Raw genomic sequence first — 26,384 nt, forward strand, 5'->3', positions numbered from 1 at the left:
GTTGAAATTGGAAAACAAAAAGATTATATGTGTCTTTGATTGCTATTAAGTTGGGAATCTCACATAAAACACATAAGAACAAAACTGTCTATGACAGTCACAGAAGTACACAAAGTCAAATAACTTGTAAATCCAGATTTTCTCTACATACTCTCCTGCTCACTCACGCCTCCATACTTGACCTAAAGCCTGCAATGAGAAATACAAGGTGTGAACAAAAAGGTATTTAAAGAACTCACAAATTGCTCATTCAGTTGTCAGTTGGCACTCCACAGCCTATCACATTTTTAAATAGTGAAACTATCCAAACATGTCTTCTGATTATAATTTTAGAACAGTCACGTTATATAAAGCCTTGTAAATCTACTGCAGCCTTGAATCGACCCATCAATCACCCAATGTCCTCAGTGACATACCAGCGCTCACTGTATCTTCTGGGCTGCCGTATTTTGTTGATAGATAAAAGCTCACCAATTAAGATTGCTAAGTGAGCCCTTTGATCATGCTGTACTTGTTAATCATATAGTTAAGGATGCTTAGACAGGTGTCTGTATGACTTTGAAAATGACACAGAAGGTGAAGTTGAAAGGGATTTAAGGTAAAGGTGTAAACATAGACGGTTACTTTTCCAGCACAAAAAGAAGAATAGGTTCGTCTGGTCTTTCTTGTGTACTTTTTGCAAGATCTTCTTGCCTAAGTATTTGCTTAATATGTGTTCAGTCGGGCAAAGGCATATTTATATTTGAGAAGATGTGTTTTTGGAATGAAGAGAAAAGCAAATGTTGTCCAAATATAAATTCATATTTTTGCTAATAAATATCTATATAAATGTAAGCGAGTCAATTAGTATAAAATACACAAGGTAAGTGTAGCGGACATGGTGTAGGCTCAGTATTTGTGTAATTTCCATGGCAACAGCTCCAATAGTACATATAAAGAGTTTGAACTTGAGCTTCACAAATAGCTTTGAGTGAAGTTTGATGGCCTGTCTGCCTGATGATCGACTGCTGATATTCACTTTGTTCTTCTTTCCATTCCATAAGGGCCCCTGTCTCTGTGTTTTGAGTTTACTGGGGATTAAGATTCACGTTTTTGATTTGCAAAGCTGTTTTCTTCATGTTCTGTGGTACACAGATTAAAATCTGGCCTCTTTTTTCAGCAGCACAAGACCTTATCACCTCATCAAGAGACGTTATTTTGACTGTGCAGTTGTTAAATTGTCCGTACAGGTGAGGGGTTGGATTTGGGACTTTGCGTCACCTGCATATTTCATATCTCATTTCTCTGTTTGTGACTGACACGTGCGTCGGCATCACTGTGAAAAGCCCCTGTTAACTACCCCATGCTGTGCATGGCTCATTACTTTCAAGGTCATAGCAGTCCCTTACACTTGTCTCTGATGTTGACTACAATGACCTGGATGACTGAGAACCTTCACAGACACTTGTCTCTCATGTTTGTCTTTTTAGATTTGTTCTAGTGCATCCTATCATACATTTTAAATTCCTCTGCGTAACTTAAAAAGTAATTTGTTGTGTGAATTAGATCATGTTTGTTTCTGTTTGTGCTCATTTGAGCTGTCGGAAATAAAAAGCATGCCTGAACTCTTATAGCTTCAAACAGCATGCCTCCTGTAGCTTTAAATGTAAACGAATGCCAGCACGCTGTTTCATGATTTTAACATTGTCAACTGTCGTTTTCATCTCCCGTTTCATGTTAAATATAGTGGACAATGCAAGTCTTGGCACTGATGTTGTTTCGTATTTGAACAGCAAGACCAGTACAGGATCATAAAATTGTTGTTTAATCAAAGATCTCAGTGCCACTGCTCAAATGTTGCTTTAGGCTTCAGTTGACATATAGCATTGTATGATTTTACAATCAAATCGGGATTTAAGACAGCAACCTTTCTCTAAAATTACAAAGAAACACGCCATTGACCTTCATTTGTGTTTTAGTTTAGCAGCCTCAGCCTCACTGCTCACAGATAAAAGGGAGATGTGCAAAAGTCGGTGGCTGCCCCACCCTATCTTTTGTCCACAAAAAAAGGTAATTGCACTGAACATACTCGTTTATTTAACTGGGAATATTCCCTGCTTGTTTATCATGGCCCATTTCCCCTTTTGTTCCAGGAGACAGGATTAGAGAGATTAGTGCTGACTCTTTTCCTACAACCCCAGCCAGTCACCATCTCTAACTTAAAGCACACACTGGTATGTGCACACAAAACATGTTATGATATGTTGGAGGCGGCAAACATGCATTTATATGTTTTGGGAATAGTACACTGTGCACTTACACGCGTTCCTCGTCAGCAGTTTAAAGTTAGCCTCACTGCAGTTAGCAGTGAGCGACTGGTTTAATCAGATGTTGTTTTGCCTGCTACGATAATCTATGTCAAGGAGGTCTGGGAGAGTGCAAGATGAGGATTATAGTTTCCACTCAAGTCAGAGCACAAGCTCTTAGAAACCTTACACGTCACTCCTACCAACGCCTTTACTTCATAACAACACAGCTCTGAAGCCAACAGCGACTGAAGAAATCACTGAAAACAGTAGAAGATTATGCGAATGGAGCCGGTGTTGTGCCAAAAAGTGATTGCCTGCCAAAAAGTGATTTCCAATGTTTCCGTGTATTTTTTATGTGTAATATCTTTACGTATGTTGGTAAATAGACTTCGGTGAACAGCGTTTACAAAGGGGTTATATATAGAATTAAAAGATTATCTGTTTTTTCAAGTATCTTTATAACTCTGTGTTATTGTACTCACATTATAACCAATCCGGTCCTTTTTCCCCACTTACAATATTTTTACAGAACTATTGTAATATTTGCTGCCATTTCTGCTGTCTTACTCTTACAAAAGACATTTTTAATGTTAATGAGTTTTTTTTTAACTGCATAAATAAAGGTTCTATAAAAGTCGCTGCCAAAAACTGATTGCGGCTTCTACCTTGTTACACGAATGTTGTTTGTGGCTCAATATGACTTTGTGTCATCCATGAGGGATGCATTTGACATATGTTTCACATATTATAGGCCAACAAGTTACTTATAGCAGTTTAAATACGAGCAATCAGTTTTTGGCAAATACCGGAAATCAGTTTTTGGCAGACAATCACTTTTTGGCACAACACCGGCTTTACTATCAACAACGCTTCAATATAGATTGTAAACTGAAGAGAGGGGTCCCCCATTTTTAATCATGCTGTTTGCTACCCTGTTATTGCTAAAATGTGAAAGGTGGTTTGTTAAATTGCAATATTTTTAAAGAAATTAAAGTTAACTATTTTTTTTAGCAGTAATTACAGAAAACCTAAATTTATGCTATGCAGTAAATTGTATGAGGAACAATTACAAGTATGTAAAAAATCTCCTAAGAGTGACATTAAATTCGAGGCGTCTTCCTTTTTGCATGTTTTCCTGGAAGAGCAAAGCTACTTGTTCATCCAGGAGTCTAGTTTGACTTTTTTACTTATATTTGACTGCCGTTTTGCATTGGATGTCAGTTTGTGTGTTTAACTCCTGTCCTAGTTCTGTGCTTCTCTCCCCCACACCGTACGTCTTTTAAGGAAATGCTGGTGCTTATTCTGCCAGTTTGTTAAAACCCCCGCTGTCGCGCAGAGAAACAGCTGAGTTCAGCTCTGCCCTCCCTCCTTGTTTTTATTCTCCTCTTCCTCTCTCCCTTCACCCAGACTGCCCCCTCCCACCCCTGTCTTTGTTTGCTTGCTTCTCTGGGCTGCCACCCAACAACCTGCTTTAGATGCACGTGATTGGTGGGCTGCCTGTGATAGGGCGGGCCGAGTGTCAGGCTCCTGAGTGCTTTACCAGTAGCGAGCCAGCTCTCGTCTGTCATAAGGCGTCGAGTCTGCGGAGAAGGCACAAGCAGGAGCTGTGTCTGGTCGCCTTATCTGCCGCAGCAGCACAACTCCAAACCTTAATATATAAAGGACATAAGACGGCTTTGTTTTGTTTTTTTCTACCCGGCTACAAGGACTGTAAGGCAAGGAGCCGAAAGGAATTGAATATTCAGTAAACCTGAGTCGTGTTTTCTGTTTCTCTTCCTCCTTCCTGTCCTTTGTTTTCGAGCAGCAGTATCAGTGAGAGCATCGGCGCAGCAGATCACCATCACAGCAAATGCTTCGGAAAGCACCGCGGGAATAACTCATAAAAACAAACTGCGATCTTTAATGCAGCGTGTTAGGACTAGTCCTCTGGGGATCTGTAGCCCGTGAGTGTGTGCGAGTCCCTGCCGGAAAGGGCCCCCACCATATTGTTGGTGCGTGCGTCAGGAGTCTAATGCCCGCGGCAGTGTGGTCAGGGCCAGAGGAGGATGAGTCCGGCTGTGGAGGCTCAGGCCCAGGAGGTCATGGATGCGGAGCAAAAACAAAAGCAACAGAACAAGCTGCAGCACCAGCAGTGCTACATGGAGAAGGGAGTGATGCTTGAGCCCTTCGTGCACCAGGTCGGGGGACATTCCTGCGTCCTACGCTTTGGAGAGCAGACCATCTGCAAGCCTCTCATTCCCCGCGAGCATCAGTTCTACAAAAGTCTGCCTGCAGCAATGAGGAGGTTTACCCCCCAGTACAGAGGTAATGACAACTACTGTGTTTTTTCATGCATGTCTCTTTCTTTACGTGCATACTTCTTTTTTGTGCATACATACATCAGATAGGTATAGATGTGTGCAGAGCCTGCTTGCATGTGTCAAGTGTGCAATTTTAGATTATTAGGAACTAGAGATGCCCATGTCTGCACAAGCAGGCGCTTGCCAGGTTTATACCGCATTGTGCCACAGGAGGGTGCTGTAGCTGAGGTTGTAATTGGGACAAACGGGCCTTGCAATTGTGCTGCTTGGCTAGCTGAGTGATGAACTGAAGGTAAGTCAGGGTAGCAATTGCGAGCCACTGTTTTTGTGTTGTTTTACTTCTTTCTTTTTACCGGGCAACACACCAATGAGATGAAAAGGGAACTATGTGAGGTTCTTCCTCCTTTGGATCCAGAAATTCAGGCAGTTGCTGGAGGTCATCACCTGCAAAGGTCAACGTAGGTGGTGCCTCACAAAACCACTGAATGGCTTTGTATTATTTCACTGACGTTTGAGTCACTCCCACGTTTTTTTTCTTTTTGTTTTAAAGGTTGTCAAATATGAGGCATAGTGAGTGACGATAGCAAGCAGAAACTGTTGGACCGGTTAAACATACCATCTCTTATTTACATAGCCAACATTGTTCCTGCATTCATCTCATTCTTTCATTCAGAGAGTGTGATGGATTAAAGGGATTAAACTATGAGTTACAGCAGAAAGGCCTGTTCTTTACAGCAAAGCCCTTTGCTACTGTGTCCTTATTTCCCTTCACGTTACACTACAGCAGATCCTCTTTAAATGCTATCTAAGACCCTCCCTCAAAGAGCAGCGGAGCCGGTTCTTTTGTGTCACCAGCAGAGAATTGTAAGGTGATATAGAGCAAACGCGTGTCTCTGGTCATCCTAAAAAGCACTGTGCTGCCTTCAGTTTGCTGTCCCATATAATAGTTCCAACAAACCCCAGAAGTGAAGAAGTTAAATTCACTCTGTAAATTGACTGTTTCGTGACACCTGTGCACTGTTTTCCATGTCAACAGTTTCCCCCATTTGTATTTGTCTTCACAATGAGGCATACTTGCTTGCTACATGCTTCACCTTCTCTCAGCTTGTGCTTCAGCCATACATGGGACGTGCATGAAGAGGAACGGGTGCAGCTGTTTTGGACAAAAGCAAATGGGAAAATTATGGAAATATATCTTTTCTGTTGAAGTTAACCGAACTTGAATCTTCCAAACTTTTCTGACTCACTGAAGCTCCTGTTATTTTTGTTAGAAGCATATATTTTCTGATGCTTTCTCCTGTACATGGCTTTCTGGTTCCTACACGTTTACAGTGTATGTATACTATTGATTAGTTTGCTTCAGATAATTGGTGGTAATCAATAAACTGAATTCTGACCTAAGTTTTTATAGCCTGGTGTCTTTTGTGTTTGGGCTGTTATTTGAATGTGTTGATTAGAGCTCAGTGTGCGTCAACCATCCACTTCAGTCATACTTTTGTATCGTGCTGCTTAAAGCAGTGAAGAGATTTCCTTTAAGTTTGTCATCCTCTTTGATAGATTCCTGTGAAACAAATTCCCATCACTGTTCAGTGAGTCTGTGTCTAAAACGTACCTTTCTGTCTCTGTCTCAGGTGTGGTGTCCGTGAGCTTCGAGGAGGACGAGGAGGGGAATCTTTGCCTAATCGCCTACCCCCTTGATAGTGACCCAGCCACAGATCTGGTGAACAATGAGCACTCGGTGGACTGTGACCCCAAGAGTAAGATGATGACGTGGGGGAAAATGATGGCCTCCTCGCTGCTAGCGGACAGCAAAGATGGCCGAAGCCGCAACTCTCGTAAAGACAAGGAGAAGAGGTGAGGTGCAAGGAAATACCCTATCACAGACAGTAGTTGACTCAGGAACCTGTTAGTCATGATAAGACAAGACGTGTTTGATGCCTCAGCAGGTGGGAGCAAAGTGAGTCATTTTCATGCTGATCTCACTGCTCATGTAAAAGAAATTAAAGATGGTTTAGGAGCCGTTATGCACCCGTATTACGTTATAACCAACTTTAAATTTTCCGTGAATGTAGCTGTAGAGACATACCACGACTTATGATGCACACACTGACTGATCGTAAAGTTAGCCTCGTAATCGTAAGCCTAACTGTCTTTAAATACAGCTGGAGGCTGATCCTTGGAGAGAGGGTCAAAGAGTCATTGTTGCATAATTGCAATAGATTCATTCTAATGCCTTTATACAAAAGGAAAACTTTGACTTAGTTAGCCCTGCGCTGGGGAGGGATTATTGGGGTTAAACAAGGAAAACTGATGTTTGAATGCATGGATGGTGGCGAGCGAAAGATTCCACTTTGTACCTCTTTCCAGGAATTTTTTCTTTCTCCATACTTTACTCCCCATTTCCTGCTCTTTAGCCATGTGTAACTACAGTCGTTGCTGTCTTTCCCTGTCTTTCATTCAGTGTTCAAAAGCTGCAGGAGGACATGGAGTTGGAGTGGCTGAAGCAGGCCGAGGTGCTCTACTACCGACTAGAGGACAGCCACAGTAACGCTGTCCCACAGCTCAAACACAACCCTTGGAGCCTCAAGTGTCACCAGCAGCACCTGCAGAGGATGAAGGAGAATGCTAAACACCGCAACCAGTACAGTATCCTTTCGCTGACTGAGTTTTCTTTTGAAACTGGCTCATATGTGACTGCAGAGAAAAGCTACGTAATGTTATTTATTTATTTTTTTGGGGGGGGGATTGCAATGAAATGCATTGTAGGTTCCAGGCCAGTGTACATGGCATGAGTCCTGGCCAAGTAAGCCACCAGATTACGGTTATCAGTGGATTAGGTTCCTGCTGCCCGTTATCTAATACTTGTGCAGCTATTCTGTTCTCTGTTCTATGGCATTGCATTTCAAAAGCACTCTTATCGGTTACCTGATGTTGCTCTGATTTGATTTTACATATTGCAAATGTTAACGGGAGCTGAATCTTTCGAGACAACGCTCAGTTCTGTTGTTTTCTCATTCAGCCTCGTCCAGCAGGTTGAACTTAAAACTGGTTAGTCCAGAAGAAGATAGTGTTTTGTCTGTCTTGTCTTCCTTGACTCATTTTCTCAGAATTCATTCTGCTTGAAAACCTGACCTGGCGGCACACAGTGCCGTGCGTGTTGGACCTAAAGATGGGCACGCGACAGCATGGAGACGACGCTTCAGAGGAGAAGAAGGCCATGCAGATACGCAAGTGCCAGCAGAGCACATCAGCCTTAATAGGAGTCCGTCTGTGTGGCATGCAGGTGAGCTTTCAGGCAAACGCTATTGTCTATACTCATTTCTTACTCTTAAAGAAATAGAAAAGAAATAGAAGATGATATTTGGGGGAAATATAGCTACATGAAATAAGAGTCATGTCTGTCTATTGAATGCTGTATAAGCTGACTTGTAGCTTAGCGTAAAAACCGGAAACAGACAGAAGGCTCACCCATTTAAAACATTACAGCTGTTTGTCAATTGTCTGAAAACACAATTTGAAACAATGTCTTGGTGGTTTATGTGGGTAATCCAGCTTTAGTGCCCAAGACTGCGACTGTTAAAAGTTAATGCTTTTACCCTACAATGCTACAAAATCTGCAACAGTTCCTATTGTAATCTGATTAACTTGTTTTATAGCCATCTAGCCTGAAACACGCTGGCCTTCTAATTATACGAGAACACGTCTGTCTGTTTGAAAACTTTGAATAAGGCCCAAAATATCTAGGTGAGGTGGAAAGATTGACTGCAGATACACTCTATAGCCATTTTAATGCGGATGTTTGAGAGTCTGTGAACTTTTCTAGCTTTTTCAACCTCTCCATGTTTTCTCATCACTACAGGTGTACCAGAGTGACACAGATCAGCTGATGTTTATGAACAAGTACCATGGCCGTAAACTGACCCTTGCGGGCTTCAAGGAGGCTCTGTTCCAATTCTTCCACAGCGGTCGGCGTCTGCGACACGAACTCCTTTCCCCGGTGCTCAGCAGGCTCAGAGAAATGCAGGCTGCACTGGAGGCCTGCGAATCCTACCGCTTTTACTCCAGCTCTCTGCTCATCATCTATGATGGAGCTCCACACAGAAAACACACACGCCGACACACTGAGGACGGGCTCTCTGAAGAGGAAGAAGATGAGGACGAGGAGGTGCAAGCCGAGCCAGAAATGGACGAAGAGGAGGAGGAGGAGGAGGTGGGTGAAGTTGCAGGTGCGCTTGGTTTTCCACACAGTCCCTCCACATCTAGTGATAGTAGCAGCAGCAGCGGGAGCTCAGGTATCAGCCAGGCTCACCTGTCCCGCTCAGACACGCACAGCTCCGTGGTGGATGTGAGAATGATAGACTTTGCCCACACCACCTGCAGACATTACCGGGAAGACAGCGTGGTCCACGAGGGCCAGGACAGCGGCTACATCTTTGGTCTCCAGAACCTGATCACCATCATTTCTGAGCTGGAGAACCAAAGTACAGACTGAATACTGACATAACATTCATCCGTTCAAACACAGAGGCACAATAACACACTGTCTGAACCTTGAACAAATGGAGGAAGAGCAGACTGCATTAAAGGGGAGAGAAATTCCTTCTCTTATCGTCAAAGTTGGACTTCATTGTAGCTGGTCTTTGATCGGACCCCCTTCCTGTTTCTGCCACTGGTGCTTTTCGATGTGGCCGTTGAGTACGTCCATCCTCAGGATGTGAAACAGACCTGCAAGTAACATAAAAGCCATCTGTGTGAATGATGCAGTGATTTACCCGTTGTCACCGTTCTGTTTTAACCCATTAAGTAACCATTAGAAAAAAGGGTAGGCAGCAAAAATTAAAGGCAGTTTGAGACAGTAGAAGTGTTTCCTTGTGTCTGATTTCCAAAGAAAAGTGTTGTCATTTTGCACACGCAAACATGCACTTCTGCTGAGTGCGTGTTTAGGCTGAGGGCTATCATAGAGAGCAGGAGTAGTATGAGAAGCGAGTCCACGGGAAGAGAGGCGGTGAGCGCACGCCCTCCATTCTCCTCTTTTACCTGGTCATTCTGCCATCCTTCTCCCCTGTTCATCTATATTCAAAGAGACTATATTCATATAGGTGTCAGAAAGAGGTGAGAGAGCTATTTATTTATATGACATCTTTCATAAAATAATCTAAAAGTTCAAAAATGTGAATGGAAGGTAGTACATTCCATGTTATTAATGTTACAATAATGATATTAATAAATATTGTTATTTGACATGTTTGGATACCTCTATCTTGTATATCTGTGCTGTCCACAGTTTGTTCACAGAAAAATTAAAAACCTTGGTTTGTGGTAACATCAGTGTCCTCTTTAATATTTGATGTTGGTTATTTTTTTGTTTGTTTGGGTTTTTTTTTTGGGGGGGGGGGGGGTTTGTTTTTTTTTTTTTTTTTTTTACACGTTTACAGAGAAACCACATTTCCTGCTCAAACCAAAGGGAAATGTTGGCAGACAAATTTTATGCAAATGTGTGCTCGTTGCCTCTGTGCGTGAATGTATGGAGGCAGATGACCTCTTTTTGGCGTGCCGCTCAGTAAGTCCGTGATGACCAACTGATTAATAGATCTACCATCAACACTGAAAGTATGAGAGGACTGCAGACAATTCAGTGCAAGCAGGTGCCGGGGCTTGTTCCCCAACACCACCACCTGCTGTGAAGAATTACTAAGGCACATGCCCAGGCTACTGTGGATACTTCTTGTAATATTGTACAGCCAATACACCACCACCCTCACCTCCTCCTTGCCCCAAAACATATTTACAGCCTTACTCTTCGGTCTAGAAGAGTTTCTGTTGCGGGGCGAGAGGATGACGGCATCGTGTCCTGCCTCAGCCAGTCCCGGTCGTCTACAGCTGGTCTGTGGCAGAGTCATCTGCTCTTGGAGTCACAAGCTTCGTGTGATGTGAGGACAGCATCAGCAGTGTGAGTGGAGAGGAGCCGTTACGCAGACAAGCTTGTGTCAACAGAGTGCATGGGCCATTACTGCTCCGCTGTCCTGTCTGTGGAATGTGCTGTCCTGCTAGTACAGATATCCATCTGGCACCCGATATGAAATCAGTCAGAAGTATAAGGCACGATTATGTAACTGAAGTCTTTTATTTCTAAAGAAACATTTTGATATTTCAGTTAACGCACGCTGTAATCATCCACAACCGCACACGCTGTTCTCCTGTAAAATGAGAACCCAAGTATTATAAGACATTTTTCAGATATGGTGTTGGTTATAGTAGCATAAAAATAAAGCACAGCGTGTGCTGAATTACTGCCCGCGAATCACCATCTGTTACATGCTGGCGTGATTTTGAATGTGAGTGGTTTGTCTCATAAGGTCTGACATAGACATACTTCCCTAAACCAGTCATTGTATTTAAATGGGGAAATACAAAATGGCTAATAATCATTGTTTTGAAGATTTTGTTAGCCTCTGTATGTGCGTGTGTGATAATATTAATGCACATTTAAGTCTTTGTTTGGCTAAATATTGAGAATAACTCAGGTAAAATATTTTATATTTGTGTGTTATTGGAATTCTGCAGTATAGTGTGATAATCTGCTTACAGCACTGATCCCACTGGTTGACCTATGCTTGCTCTTAATACTGTGTTACAGCGTTGCTTGGCAATGACAAAAGGGGAGGACGCACACAGTTTTTGACAGTTCACCAAAGAAATTTATTAAACAAATGGAATAAACTTCAATACATCACAAAAGCACAAAATTAGCAGAGTGAAATTTAGGGAAAGCGCGTGTCCACTGGGTTGGCAATCACAGTCTAGAACCTTGCTGATTGTAACTGCGGTATCACTTTGAGACTACAATATAAATTCAAACCCCTACAGTTTGAGCAGACAGTTGTGGTAGCTCATTCCTCGGAGTGTCTTGTAATTGTAAAACAAAATGGTTTTGTTAATTCATAGAAAATGTGTTTTCAAAATGTGGACTCATTGTAAAAAAAAAAAACCAAAACGAACAAACAAAAACCTGAAATTTCTATGGTAGATGATGGAATTATTATTAATGGAGTTGTTAATTGTTTATATGTTACTTAATAACTGTGGTGTAGTATGAATAGCCATGGGACAGGTCTTCATTAGTAGGAAAAGTTGTAAAACTTTTGCCGATACAGTTAAAAGCCCAAAACGTAAGCCGCCCTTCACATTTTCCAAAGCCATCCAGTGAGTTGGATTGGAGTCTTTGGTGGACCAGTCCTGGCCCCTGGGCCTTATGCTTGACACCCTTGCTTTAGTCTTGGTAAGAGGGGAAAGATTTATGAGCACTTACTGTATTTGTATTAGCAAGAGTCCATCAGACCCCAGTGTTTGCCATGTTAAATGGAGTGCCAGGGATCCGCTGCGGAGCTGCTGTCAGTTTTGTGATGTCTTGGAGTTGTGTGCATGCAAAGGGATGGGGAGACTGATAGATGAGAGGATGGAGAAGATAAGCTCTCCGTCTCCACTGTGCTGCGAAGAGTGGGGGGGGGTATTAACCAGTGTTACATAACAGCCTCAGGGTCAGTGGGCTGCTTTCAACCATTAATGAGATCCCATTCTGTCACTGTGTTGTGAGCATGCGTGTGAGCACGTATATTACACAGATTCACTGTTGCGCTACGCTACAATTCTTGCTTATTTATTTATGAGACATTGTGTGTGTGTGTGAGCATGTGCATCATTGTGCCCCTTTGCTTTGTGAAGGTTGCTGCTGGAAGTGGAGCACTTGCATAACATTGGTTAAAATCACCATGGCAACAGCAGCCTTTGCCGGGAATGAAATAGTGTCAAAGCTTTTTGGGACGCCAGAGTAACAATCCCCCTCCTCATCACTATATGAATACACTTTCTGTCCCCGTAGGCTTCATTCATTAAATCTGCTCTAACATCTTACGAGCGCCGAGCCTTTCCTTGCACACCGTTCGCTCTCGCTTGTTCTTGCACATTCAAGGCAGCTGCATGTGAAACAAAGACAAAGACCTGCTGCAAGGAGTGCTTTGAAATTCATACTAAAGTTTGAGGCCATTCTTGTTTTTTCACTTCTGTCAGCTCATTTCTTTATCTCGGTACCTCAGTGTTTCAGTTATCTAATAACTATTATTATACAACTACCCCTTCCACGAGTCTTCAGTTCTTATGGAGGAAAGCCCAGATTAGGCCTGCTCCACTTTATTCTTGGTTCTTCTTTTATGTTTAAAGGACTCATCCTTGACTCGTGCTCAAACAGAGATATGCCTCAACATGCAAACATGAGAGGGGAAAAATAACACAGCTTTCTGCTTTTAATTTCAAGTGTTTGCAGTTTCAGTTGTTGGTAAACATCCATTAAATCTATTTTTAATTTCCTCCACCTGAGAACAGCGTGAAATCCTGATAGGTTCTACGAAATTTAAGATCAGTCCCTCTGCTAACCCTACATAAACTCACCCACATGCAAGCGCATTACAGCTTATGGTTTGAAATATAAAATAGATTTAAGGACTCGTCAATTCAAGATTATAATCAATAATGAAAAATGTTAGGTGTATGAAGACTAACTGCCCAGTGACTAACATGTGATCTGCTGCATCATATGTCTCACTGCCATCTGAGAATTGCTCCATTGTTTTCCACAGAATTTAGAGCTGCTGCCTCAGCCTGAGGCGAAAGTACACTGTGCTATTTATGTCTCCTATAGGACATTGCACTGATCTATCGTGCCAAAACCAGTTTATTGATGTTATATTGTTAATACCATTACATGTTTTTGTGCTATTTATTTCAGCAGATTGACCTAGACACTTTACTTGACAAGATTTAGCTTCATATCCTGTTTGTAAGGTTTGTTTTGCAAACTTCTAGCCTCATCAGACCAAAAGATACCACGCATAGATTCAGATTATACGGCTGGAATTGAATTTAATGCGTGCAGTTCATTTACACTCAGTAAAGTAGCACAAAATGAGCAGCTGAATGAGGACATAGAAGCAAAATATTTAGCTGTGAGTAGGCAAACTGTGAAATTTTGCCATATTCATGCTCAGATATAGACAGAAACTTGGAGATGCATCAGTCAGAAGCAGGGCCAGGCCTATTTTGACAGGTGTTAAATTGAGCTTACTCGACAGTGACGAGCCCTGCACAGGCAGTTACATAAATGGGTCAATAATGTTATAAGAGGGAGATGAAAGCAAGGCAGGACAACTGAATGGAGTCGTTACCTTTCTACTATTTCTCACACATTGGGATTATACAGAAAAAAAAAACCCATTGTGTAATATGATGATGATTGTGAGGATTAATCCCGTGACCTGCTTTAAAAAATATACATAAATTTGATAAGAGCTCAGGCAGCAGTGAGGTGTGTGTGTGTGTGTGTGTGTGTGTGTGTGTGTGTGTGTGTGTGTGTGTGTGTGTGTGTGTGTGTGTGTGTGCACCATGTTTGCATATCTTTGTGGGGACCAAAAATTGGAAGTTTACTATACTTGTGGGGACCAACAGCCCTTATGGGGACAAAATCCCAGCCCCCACGAGTTCGAAGTCACTATCGAGACTCAAAATGTGGTTTTAGTGTCAGGGTTAGAATTAGGTTATGGTTAGGGTCAAGGTAAACAGCTAGGGAAAGCATTATGTCAATTAGATGTCACCACCAGGATATGACAACACACCTGTGTGAGTGCTTGTTTGTGTGTGGATGCAGAACCTGCTTATGCAGTCACACAGTTTGGTTTCAGGTCAGTGCTGGAGAAAGCTGCCCTTTACTCAGAGCAACATCAGGATTTTTTATTGCAACATATAAATCCAAATGGAAAGTTTTTCTGTGATGTGCATTTTAGATATGCATGTGACGTAGATGTGCTGTGAAATGAATTAACCCACGACAAATGATAGTTAGAAGTTAGTGTGGTACTTTATTGTATGACAGTATTCAGCCATGAAGATCTTTTTATTGCAATGATTAAAAAGGGACTTTTAATGTCAAAATATGGGATTGTGTAATTTCATTTTACCAAAACATGCTCCCTAAGATCTAGACTCCTTGTCACAGGAGGTAAATTTCTTTCCTTTTCCACACAAGCAGTGCAAATGTGAAATGGTGTATGTGTGTACTGTATATATGAAAATGCTTCAAAAATTAGGAATATACTATGTAAAACTTGAGATTAATACTAGACAACAAACAAACAAAAAGAAAAAATGTTCTTCGTCTGGAAATGACATGAAATAATCAGAGTAAATACTGAAAATTGATGACATAATGGAAGTGATTGTTTATCACAGCATGATAAAATCATGTCATAACCTCATTCCTGTCTGTTTCATTCAGTTCATCAAATCCCAGCTCTTGTACTTCATCCAGCTCTTACACACAGAGCAGCATTAACACTAGGAGAGCCCATGTCTAGCGGGTTTTAACCACTGAATGGAATCAAATGGACTGTCCAGTCACAGAAAGAGCCAGAAAAATGGTTCACACACGCAACAGAGGACAGGCGAAATCGAGCCAAGATGTAATTAGTGTGTTACATAACGTTGGCGGTGACGCTGTCTACCAGGCACTGAGCTGGCCTGAGGCGCTTGTTGTGCACATCCCTGTCAACCTATCATCCTCATTTACACTGACCTCTTAATTACTCTAATGAAGCATCACAAAAACAGATTAACAATAAACAAACTATTTGTGCAAGCTAACCCATGAAGGTCGAATCAATAGAAAGACTTTCTGACCTCTTAAACCAGACTTTGGGTGTCACTGGATTTGTACTACTCCGCTAGGCCTCTATAGGATTAGTCATGGATTACATCAGTTTAGGCTTTAGTTGGAAATTAGATAAATACTGTGAATACATAAAACCATTGTTTGGAAGGCTTTACGGTCATAGGTGACTGCCAAAGCGAGTTCATGGCCTCCTGTTGTTTTACAGATAGACACCAGACATGGTGTTATAAAGTGAGAATTCAGGTACGGCAGCCAAGGCTACATCCCATTTCTTTCTCTTTCTAACTATGCTTCGATGTGCTCTATCCTCAGTGGCGGGTTTATATAACACCAATATATATAATAACCTAAATAGCACTGGGCACTGAGGTGTTATTTCGGGAGTATCTATAAAGTCATGATTAAACAAGACTGAGGAGCACAAACTATTGTACCTGTGTGTGAAGGAAGCATAAAACTGGGTTGACTGGACATCACTGCCTTTTATTCTACTGGTTTCAGTCCACTCCCAGCTTCTTTAATGCAATTTTATTACCCAAACCTCCCTGATTTGCTGAGGACAGCTGCCCACTGACTGAGTAAAGGCTCACACATGCCTCCACGCCCTTGGGCACAATTCACTGTTTACATTCACACATCTCTAAAAATAAGGATAAAAATCTGTGAGTCATCTGGAACAGACGCAAACTACCCGACTGGCCTCCCACTGCTCAGTCGGGCTGCACGTCTGTGTCACCCTAGACGACATCACTATGTGGAGGCATATGTGTCTGCTTATGTGTAGGTGAATACACCAGGGTGTAATTTATTCTGAAACTGAGGTCAGAAATCATGGATATGATGATACGTGATGTACTTTACAACCGCAGCAGTATGTGAAGGGAAAGTTAAACTAATTAATGGCTTTTTTTTTTGTTAAGTCTCTTTTTCGCCCTGCGACTGAAGAGGGAGTGTTGCTGCTTTTCATCAAGAAACAATTAACTGACATCCAAATGAATGAATTTAATTACAGCATGTTTACCAGCTGTAGAAAGCCAGTAACGTCGTTGGACAGTTATTAGCTGACAAATCAGGTAGGACTTCTAAGGCCTTACTTGGCAGTAAGTGGGTTTCTCATATTGGTCAAATATCCATACTGGCTGATTAAACATGGTGATGGATGATGTTTTTCTGTACCAGATGAAGTGTTCAAAGTCAGCCTGAAGAAGAGCTGAAAGACTTGTTATTTTATGTCATGAAGATTTTGATATTTGCAAAACTGCTATTTTAAACATAGGTAAGACATAATGTGCAGACAATTAAAATTCTCCTTACAGTATTGCGCAAAAGTATTGAGCCACCCTTCATTTCTTTATATTTTGCTTCAAAGGAGCCATGTATCCCATGTATTGACCTCCCCAGTGTCACGGGACCAAGTGGTCTGTACTGAACAGGACTCAGGTGCAGAAACCCAGAGCAGAGACAGCAGATGATGTAACAATGATTTATTAGGCTTAAGTGCAAGAAACGTAGCAAGGACAAAAAACCAATAAGACGTGGAGTTTAACGTGGCGTGGCCTGGGAAACGTGGCGAGGGAATGGGGCCTGAGATGCAGAGTGGAGCTGAGCAGGGAACAGTCACACTGAAGAGAGAAGACAGTGGAGTCAGGGAGGTAATGGAGGTAGCTCTGAAGCGGTAAGTTGTAAGAGTAGCAATTCTTACTTGCAGTAGGGCACATAGAGTGGCGTGGCAAGGTTGACCTGAGTCAAAATGTTTGCTTGGTATTCTGAGGTAGAGCGTGAGCCAAGGTGAAGCCAGCAACTGCAGCACAAGAAAGTCTTGCTAGCAAGCTAAAACGCAGCAAGAACTTGAAGCATAAGGCCTGTTAACAACATGGGTTGATGACGAACTGGCAGTGAATGAACATCAACGTGTGGCTTAAATCCCTCTGGCTTGATTGCCTGCAATAGGCTCCAGGTGTGCAGGAGCTGGAGGAGTTGGCCCTGCCCAGGGGCGGATCCCAGGTAAGTTCAGGAGCCTTATGGAAATTCCTGCCACCCACCACAGACCATGACACCCAGAGCCTGGGCCTTAACATTACTGAAACAGTGTGAGGTCATCTTAATAGAGAACAGAGCAAAAATCAGCCAACATCTAAAGAAGAGCTTTGAGTGTTTTCCAAGGACCGTGGAGAACTATTACTACTTAGAGAAATGACCAAGAGAGTTCAAGCTGTGTTAAAGAATAAATGTGGTCGTTCCAAACATTGGACTGTACAAATTCACATTTCACTGCACCTCACATTCCTCTAGCAAAATATGAAGACACGAGGAGTGACTCAAGACTTTTGCACAATACTGTAAGCACCATTTTAATTATTGTTAGCAAAAGAAATGCCAGAAAATGTTTATTTTTGTATTTTTATTCTTTTCATTGAAAGAAATTGATTACATTTTTATGCCTTACAGCAAAAGCAAGTTTCACTTCCAAGTTTCATTTAAAATGTTTTTAAATGAAACAAAATTAGGAAAGCAGTGGTAGTTTATCCATTGCGTTATCTTAGGTTTTCCTAAAATGATCTAATATCCCTATACTTTTAATAGGCCTGTCTATATGATAAAAGTCCTGTGCATCATGAGGTGTATTGCATTTTAGGCCACCAAAATAATTTTGTTACCAAAGAACAGTCTTGATTCCAAATTTTTCTTTTTGCCACAAAAAAGTGCAGCAAAGTCTTTTTTGGTTTCATTAGAAATAATTATCATACATCTCAGCTTGAACTCATATTTATCTGTTTTATAAAGTTTAATCACTTGTAATTTGTTTGACTACACTGACAGGCTTTAATATTTACTTTATAGTTATTTCTGTTACAGAATTTAAAAAGTCAGTTAATGTGAAATTTGTGAGGTCTCATTTGTAAGCATTAAAACATAGTTCAACAAGGCACTGTTTGCCCTTCTGGGAGCTTTTTGCTTTTAGCCAAAGAGGAAATCTCGTCAGATTTACATTCACCAACTCCTGGGTCCAGCCCAGAGGATAGGTTTGACTTTGAGCACCTGAGCCTCTGGCAAGATGCAAATTTAAAATGCAAAACAGTGGGAAGAGTCTCTCTGCTGTGGCTTGAGGTTTCATGTAATACATAATTGAAGGCTGCAGACAGCCACCGTATCCTCCATGGAAGTGCACATTTACTGACTGACATTATAGTTTCATTTGCTTGAAATTTTCCTATTGCGTCTTTAGACTGCTGTTTTCCATGAATTTTTGATTCAGTTGTTTTCTATAGGAAAAAACCCCATGTAATACAAAAAATATATGCACACATACTTGTAATAACTTGTATTTAGTTTCCACATGACTGGCAGGAAAAAAATTTAATTTGGATTTTAATAGAATTCAAAGTAGTGGGAAAACCAGAGACTGGTGGGAGGCTGTGTGGAATTTGCTTGTCCTCACCTCACTGTTAGCTCACAGCTCTGCGGTCATTATGTAACCACATGAACAAATATCTCTTTATCTTAGGGCAGATGAGCAGGCTCCCAGCCACCCTCCACTGTGTGTGTGTGTGTGTGTGTGTGTGTGTGTGTGTGTGTGTGTGTGTGTGTGTGTGTGTGTGTGTGTGTGTGTGTGTGTGTGTGTGTGTGTGTATTTCCTGCTGAAAAACAAATCAAGTTATTGTTTATAGCAGGTCCACAGAGTCTGACTGATCAGACGGACAGCCGGCTGAAAGATTCAGTTGACATTGTGCTGTTATTTGAATCTACAGGTCAGTGCTCGTCACCATTAAATACCAATGAAGACTTCACAAAGTATAACAAAGTGATGACATTCGCACAGAAATTCAGCCCTAAATCAATGGATTTATGTGTGGAGGTTGTTTAATTACTCAATCAACAGTGAATTTTAAAAAAATCATGAACCACACACACACACACACACACACACTTTACATCAAGGCTATAGCAACACTGAGCTCTAGTGGTGAGAACTGATATTTTAAAGCAGGGATGTCAAACACAAGCCCCTAGGAAATGACGGAAATGTTCATGATTCTCGTGATCGATGGAAATTTAGGTTCAGGCAATATACAACCAGAACTTTTTCTATAATTATACACATCATGTGGAAAAAACAGAGACTGCTGAAAATGCCATTCTTTTTCTTACATTGAGATACATCTGGGACTTAATGTGTAGTTGCAGATCTTTACACTGACAGAAAGCGGAGTTTCCCTTGTCGTCCACTTAAGAACAAACTGGTCTGTATGATGTAGAAATTAATTAGCTCTCAGTTCACTGCTGATATCTTTCCTCCTTGCCATTGTGTTAACACACACCTGAATGATCCAGTGCAGGATACTGCCAAACCCCTACATTTATAGATGTTCTCACATTTGTTGTTCAAATAATTATTAAATGATAATCAGATTAGTCAGCTGATTTGATTGTTAATCGCTGGCTGCTACTTACCTTCTATTCCTAGCACTAAGCAGTAAGAGTGCAGTTAGTTTGTCACACACTGTTTCTGAACTTTAGATTCATTTTTACAAAATGACTAATGAAATGGCATAAGATGCAATGTTTTGTTGTTTGTCTGAGACTGAGTTTATTTAACGCCTGCCAAGGACCAACCAGGTGATGATTTTACTGTGTCAATTATTATGCATAAAAGCTTAAAACTGAAGCAATGTGTACTTTTTTGAAATCTAATTATACTGAAGAATAGGGAAAGTGGGGCCATACCAAATCTACCAGGAGAACATCTTCTTAAATATCTTCTCAAATACCTAAGCTGGGCAACACTGGGGTGGGGCTATTTGGGGGTCTGTGTGCTTCTAGAAGTTCAGGGTAACCAGGAGGATTTATTTCTGTAATTATGAGGCATCGATATAAGAGGTAAATACAAATATGTTTTTAATGCCGTCAGCACTGAAACACACGTCGAGCACTACTGATAGTAAAACTTATGTGGAAACTACATTTATTGGTGGAAACCAATGAGGGCAGCAAAGCACCTTTCAGCTTGTCGTCTTCTCAACCGAAGAAGGAAATGACGCTCGCTGGAGGTTGGGGCGCCCCCTGTAGGGTAGGAGGACTTTGTGATATAGCTGCTAGAATATAAATGTTAAAAAATTAAAATCACGCATTTTCCGAGTTAATATTGTTGGTTTATCAGCTCTGGCAACGTGTCTTCACAGACCGAGCTGTGGACGGCCTGCAGCGGGCTTCGTGTCGGCTCTGCTGGGCTCGGAGCAGTGACGTGGGGTAGCGGCTTGTCTGGTGACGTGTCTCTACGGCTCGCTCTTTTCTCACGGAGCGGCTGATGGAGCCACACTGAAATTGCACAGCACTCAAACGGATACCAGTAACACGGCAGGAGTCGGACTAAGGACACCATGGGAAGTACGTGTTATGTTTTCTTGTGTATATGCTTGTTTTTGGTGCCCTAAAATACCTGCTATATTTTTCCTTTTTAAAATCTCGAACATTAAAGGGCACTCGGCGCTCGTCGGAGAAGCTAATTGGCTAACCTTGGCCAGGTTATGTGGCACTTGGAGCTAGCTCATAACGGGAGAAGGTTCACAGCCTAGTTATTTTTCGATTGGATTAAGTACCATTGTAGTGATTTATATCACGCTGGGATGCCTCTTGTGTGTCTCTTTGAGCTGTGTGTCAACTCTTCATCTTAGAAAATGATGGATAACTTGTTCTGTGATTGAACGCCAGTTAGCATCACGCTAAATGAACTAACCATGTACAGCACAGAGGTCTTTACTTTCCCTTCACTTTTATAATGTAACTGGCTTTTAAGTCCAGTTTGACTTTCTGTGCGGCTGGGGAGCAAAAAAAAGAAAGAAAGAACCGAAGCGTGTGTGAAATCACTTTCTGTCATAGTCAGTTTCATTGATTAATAGATCGGATCAAGGTGACAAAACATTAGGCAGCTCCACCGTAAGCGGTCTAAAAGTGAGCACACACCTAATATTAGTAACTCCCAGCTGTGCTTACCTTTCTACATCCTCGTTGTTGCATTTTAGCGTGATGACGAGACTGGCTTGTTTGGTTTTGCTGCCAGCTGTTTAGCTGCTGGTTAGTGATGACGTAGCATCAAAGTAGATCTGGCTAAAGAGGAACAAAAGCTCAGATGTTGTCGATACTCATTGTAGAGCTGCTTGATGTGTTGTTTGGTGTAAATGCATATACATTTCTTAACTCGTCATTCTCTTTTTAGTCAAATTTTTGGAGGTCATCAAGCCGTTCTGTGCAGTCCTGCCAGAAATCCAGAAACCAGAAAGAAAGGTAAGCTTTGAGCTTTAGTTTAGTACATTAGTACACAGTGGTGATGATTTACACCATGAATGAATGCGAACAACAGCTTATCATCTCCTCTGTTTTTCCTCTTTTTTTTATTTTTATTTTTTTTTTAAACCTTGCAGATTCAGTTTAGAGAAAAAGTACTATGGACCGCCATCACATTATTCATCTTTTTGGTGTGCTGCCAGGTTGGTATCTGTCAGTGACAGTCTTCCTACTGGTTGTGCTTTTGGTCATAGTGCTTTGTTGCATAATTTTTTTTCTCTTTTTTTTTTGTTCTTGCAGATCCCACTCTTTGGCATCATGTCATCAGATTCAGCAGATCCCTTCTACTGGATGAGAGTAATCCTGGCCTCCAACCGAGGTGTTTACTTATATTTAATTGGTTTCAAAAGAACTTTGCATTTTGCGTTCTTTGTGACTTTGCCAAGGAGAAATAATCTAATCCCACTGTCTTGTCATGCAGGACGTAATCTTTTATCACGTGTCGTAAGTCAAAGGTCAAAAGTTGTTTTGTGTTTGTGACGCTGACTGTGTTCTTCAGGTACTCTGATGGAGCTGGGTATCTCACCCATTGTCACCTCAGGCCTCATTATGCAGCTGCTGGCTGGTGCCAAGATCATTGAGGTGGGAGACACTCCTAAGGACAGAGCCCTCTTCAACGGAGCTCAGAAATGTAGGTGTTATTATTACTCATCAGACAGTTGCTATTTTCAGAAGCTGTCACGTACCTTTTTGAAGCTTTAAAGATGTCTTTGATACTCTGATGCTTGCACTTTCATAACAGCTCTCATTTCAGTTGTGCCTGTTTCACATTTTTTGATGTACTTTTGCAGTGTTTGGAATGATCATCACCATTGGACAGGCTATTGTGTATGTCATGACTGGCATGTATGGAGATCCTTCAGAGATGGGTGCTGGGATATGCTTGCTCATCATCATCCAGGTTAATATAAATTACAACTGCTAACACCATATGAAAAAAATGATTTAAACTTTTTAACCTACCTACAAAATGAGCATTTGTCAAGAAGAGCGTTAAACTCCTGCCTTTGTCTCCAGCTCTTTGTTGCAGGTCTGATTGTCTTACTACTGGACGAGCTGCTGCAGAAGGGTTATGGCCTGGGATCTGGTATTTCTCTCTTCATTGCAACCAATATCTGTGAGACCATCGTCTGGAAGGCCTTCAGCCCCACGACTGTCAACACTGGCAGAGGTATTGGCACTAAGAAACAAAAGGCTTTAAAGCTGAGTGATTGCAGAGCGAGGTGTATCTATATTACACTCACTTAATCTGTGGGTCTTTCCCAGGTACTGAGTTTGAGGGAGCCATCATCGCTCTTTTCCATCTGCTGGCCACCCGTACAGACAAAGTGCGTGCTCTAAGAGAAGCCTTCTACAGGCAGAACCTGCCCAACCTCATGAACCTCATCGCCACTGTCTTTGTGTTTGCAGTGGTCATATACTTCCAGGTGACTTACTGTTTATCTCACCTGATTTTTATTCGACTCTGAGGAATATGCATTGTATTAAATCAAATGTTTCTTCATCAGGGCTTCAGGGTTGACCTGCCCATCAAGTCAGCACGCTACCGTGGCCAATACAACACCTACCCCATTAAATTGTTCTACACCTCCAACATCCCCATCATCCTCCAGTCTGCCCTGGTCTCCAATCTGTATGTGATTTCTCAGATGCTCTCAACACGTTTCAGTGGCAACTTCCTGGTCAACCTCCTGGGAACCTGGTCTGTAAGTACATTTAGTCCAAGTCATGGCAGCATAGATATGAAGCAGGCGACTTAAATGTTGCTTTATTAAGAGGAGCCATGGCTCATCTCCACCCTATTCAGTACAAATACAATATTTGTGTTTAGGACACTTCGAGTGGAGGACCAGCTCGTGCCTACCCAGTGGGCGGTCTGTGCTACTACCTTTCTCCACCTGAATCGTTTGGTTCGGTTCTAGACGACCCCGTTCACGCCGTCATCTACATTGTGTTCATGCTCGGCTCCTGTGCCTTCTTCTCCAAGACCTGGATCGAGGTCTCAGGATCCTCTGCCAAAGATGTAAGTGTGTCTTCGTGCAAACATGTAGGGTTTTCATTATGTCAGAGTCATGTATTAAATATGTCCACCAATTTTTATTTTGTGCATCTCAGGTGGCGAAGCAGCTCAAGGAGCAGCAGATGGTAATGAGAGGACACAGAGAGACCTCCATGGTGCACGAACTTAACAGGTACACACAAAAAAAGACTTGGAAATGTGCTCTTAGGTTTAATGTTTGCAGAATATTTAAGTCTTTATTTCTGTCCAATTTCTATCTGCAGGTACATCCCCACAGCTGCTGCATTTGGTGGGCTCTGTATAGGAGGGCTCTCAGTCATGGCAGACTTCCTGGGTGCCATCGGCTCAGGTACAGGAATCCTGCTGGCTGTGACCATCATCTACCAGTACTTCGAGATCTTCGTGAAGGAGCAGAGTGAAGTTGGCAGCATGTCAGCGCTGCTCTTCTAGAAAACACTAATTTTTTTTTTTTTTGCGACAGACACAAAAGAATCCACCCCTATCAATGTTTTTTTTTATTTTTTATGTTGCAATATGTACAATCAGTCTGTTTTGCAGCTGGAAGGCGTCAATTTTATGCCATCGTCTTTGCGCTCCACCACACTGCTCCTGCATTTCAATGCTGAGAAAACTTTTGGCTACGTCCAGGGTTGAGCATGGTATTGTGTGTCTTTATTTCCTTTTTTTTTTTTTTTTTTTGTCCCAGTAGCAGTTACCCATCTCTCTGCAGGCTGCCTGAATCCCCACTGACTGTCTTATCAGCTAAAGAAGACCTTAAAAAAAAGTTTGAGGTGCTGTCTTTGAATGACCTCAGGCATTGATCATTGCAGCATGTTCAAGGAACACTAACACAGCATGTTGATGCTTATTTCAAGCTGAAAGCACTGTGCCTGGATATATCAGGGGGAACTGAAAGAAAGCCACCTTGTTCATCACCTAGCAATCATTTTGAGGTTTCTGGGAGCCTATAGTAGGATATGGAAAGTACAGATAAGATATGTTTGTACTCCTGATAAGGTTTCTGGTAATCTCATACAGTTTACCTTTGCTTTGATTTTAAATCTCATGGACTATGTTTATATTCACTCTGGTCTGATGTAAGGCGCAGTGGTTGTCCTCTTGTCTCTGGGTCCTCAAAGGAAAGTGTTTGTCTGTGTTGTCATGCTCTTTTTATTCCCAGACTGAATCGCTGCACAAAACTGCCGAGATGGTCGGGATGAGGGTGGGTTTGATAGGGATGGAAAAAGGGGTCTCATTTTTGTTTTTACTTTATGTAACAGACATAATTGTGTTATTAAAAAAACAGGATTTGTTTTCCAATACACTTGGAAATTGTTTTGATTTTTGTTGTTGTTGTTGTTTTTATTTACAGTAGCAACTATTCTTGCCACATGTTATTGATACAGCAACCAACACGTAGATAATGAGTTACTATTTAGTTAAAAGTTTATATCTAGAGGAGGGCATTATTGGGTGCTGTAACTGTGACTTCCTGTAGAGGTCACTGTCGTTTGAGATACCTGCTCCACACTTGAGTTAAACTGGCAATGTGGCTAACTTAGAGAGAGAGGCACACACTGTTGTATGCACACCCACAGCCAATCTCGAGTTAACAGTTACCCTAACAAGCGTGTTTGTGGACTGTGGGAGGAAAGTAAAACCCACAGAGGTGTGGGGAGTCCTCAGCTGAACACATACTTTAAACCCTCTGGGCTTGTTCAAAATCACCCTTTCAGCTTGTTCGTGGCCAAAAGTGGCCACCAAAAGATTAGGTCTGTAATTTTTATTATTTTATGGGGTTTTTTGCCATTTTTTCTGCATAAAGCTTTTAACTAACTTCAGTTCTTTTCATAAATATAAAAGAATTTTTAATTTTTAAATTTAAATAACCCTTTAAACACCAGTTTGTCCACTGCACTAGCTGGAAGACAACCTCAAATCTCACAATTTTATATACAGTGGGACAAAAAATTATTTAGTCAGCCACCGATTGTGCAAGTTCCCCCACCTAAAATGATGACAGAGGTCAGTAATTTGCACCAGAGGTACACTTCAACTGTGAGAGACAGAATGTGGAAAAAAAATCCATGAATCCACATGGTAGGATTTGTAAAGAATTTATTCGTAAATCAGGGTGGAAAATAAGTATTTGGTCAGCTCAAACAAGGAAAATCTCTGGCTCTCACAGACCTGTAACGTCTTCTGTAAGAAGCTTTTCTGTCCCCCACTCGTTACCTGTATGAATGGCACCTGTTTGAACTCATCATCTCTATAAAAGACACCTGTCCACAGCCTCAAACAGTCAGACTCCAAATGCCGCCATGGCCAAGACCAAAGAGCTTTCGAAGGACACCAGGAAAAGTATTGTAGACCTGCACCAGACTGGGAAGAGTGAATCTACAATAGGCAAGCAGCTTGGTGTGGAAAAAATCAACTGTGGGAGCAATCATCAGAAAATGGAAGACATACAAGACCACTGATAATCTCCCTCGATCTGGGGCTCCACGCAAGATCTCATCCCGTGGGGTCAAAATGATCATGAGAACGGTGAGCAAAGATCCCAGAACCACACGGGGGGACCTGGTGAATGACCTGCAGAGAGCTGGGACCAAAGTAACAAAGGTCACCATCAGTAACACACTACAACGGCAGGGAATCAAATCCCGCAGTGCCAGACGTGTTCCGCTGCTGAAGCCAGTGCATGTCCAGGCCCGTCT

The 26,384-nt window shown here is 41.8% G+C and overlaps 3 protein-coding genes across 3 annotated transcripts in view; 2 read left to right on the plus strand and 1 right to left on the minus strand.

The window, feature by feature from the left end:
- The window catches only part of LOC145428749 (uncharacterized), a 217,496-nt gene that overhangs the window by 132,905 nt on the left and 58,207 nt on the right, over positions 1 to 26,384 (minus strand). The gene's annotated exons all lie outside the window — the stretch shown is intronic.
- LOC113022843 (inositol hexakisphosphate kinase 2-like) lies at positions 3,844 to 9,911 on the plus strand. The gene is made up of 5 exons (XM_026168718.2): positions 3,844 to 4,592; positions 6,220 to 6,442; positions 7,050 to 7,234; positions 7,696 to 7,871; positions 8,448 to 9,911. Exons 1-5 carry the CDS (start codon positions 4,334 to 4,336, stop codon positions 9,078 to 9,080), a joined length of 1,476 nt encoding a protein of 491 aa, XP_026024503.2. The 5' UTR covers positions 3,844 to 4,333; the 3' UTR covers positions 9,081 to 9,911.
- On the plus strand, positions 20,335 to 25,008 carry LOC113022845 (protein transport protein Sec61 subunit alpha-like 1). Its single transcript, XM_026168720.2, has 13 exons — positions 20,335 to 20,373; positions 20,486 to 20,690; positions 21,520 to 21,587; positions 21,725 to 21,790; positions 21,888 to 21,966; positions 22,147 to 22,278; positions 22,439 to 22,548; positions 22,665 to 22,818; positions 22,914 to 23,074; positions 23,156 to 23,353; positions 23,479 to 23,670; positions 23,763 to 23,839; positions 23,931 to 25,008. The coding sequence occupies exons 2-13, from the start codon at positions 20,684 to 20,686 to the stop codon at positions 24,115 to 24,117; spliced, it is 1,431 nt and encodes a 476-aa protein (XP_026024505.1). The 5' UTR covers positions 20,335 to 20,373; positions 20,486 to 20,683; the 3' UTR covers positions 24,118 to 25,008.

This window comes from Astatotilapia calliptera, chromosome 5 (genome assembly GCF_964374335.1).
Source record: "Astatotilapia calliptera chromosome 5, fAstCal68.1, whole genome shotgun sequence".
Lineage (NCBI taxonomy): Eukaryota > Metazoa > Chordata > Actinopteri > Cichliformes > Cichlidae > Astatotilapia > Astatotilapia calliptera.

Coding starts and splice junctions, on each gene's coding strand:
- LOC113022843 (XM_026168718.2), top strand. CDS start 4,334: ATGAGTCCGGCTGTGGAGGCTCAGGCCCAGGAGGTCATGGATGCGGAG. Junction 4,593..6,219: donor GTTTACCCCCCAGTACAGAG/GTAATGACAACT, acceptor TCTCTGTCTCAG/GTGTGGTGTCCGTGAGCTTC. Junction 7,235..7,695: donor TAAACACCGCAACCAGTACA/GTATCCTTTCGC, acceptor TCATTTTCTCAG/AATTCATTCTGCTTGAAAAC.
- LOC113022845 (XM_026168720.2), top strand. Junction 21,791..21,887: donor TCTTTTTGGTGTGCTGCCAG/GTTGGTATCTGT, acceptor TTGTTCTTGCAG/ATCCCACTCTTTGGCATCAT. Junction 23,840..23,930: donor ATGGTGCACGAACTTAACAG/GTACACACAAAA, acceptor TTCTATCTGCAG/GTACATCCCCACAGCTGCTG.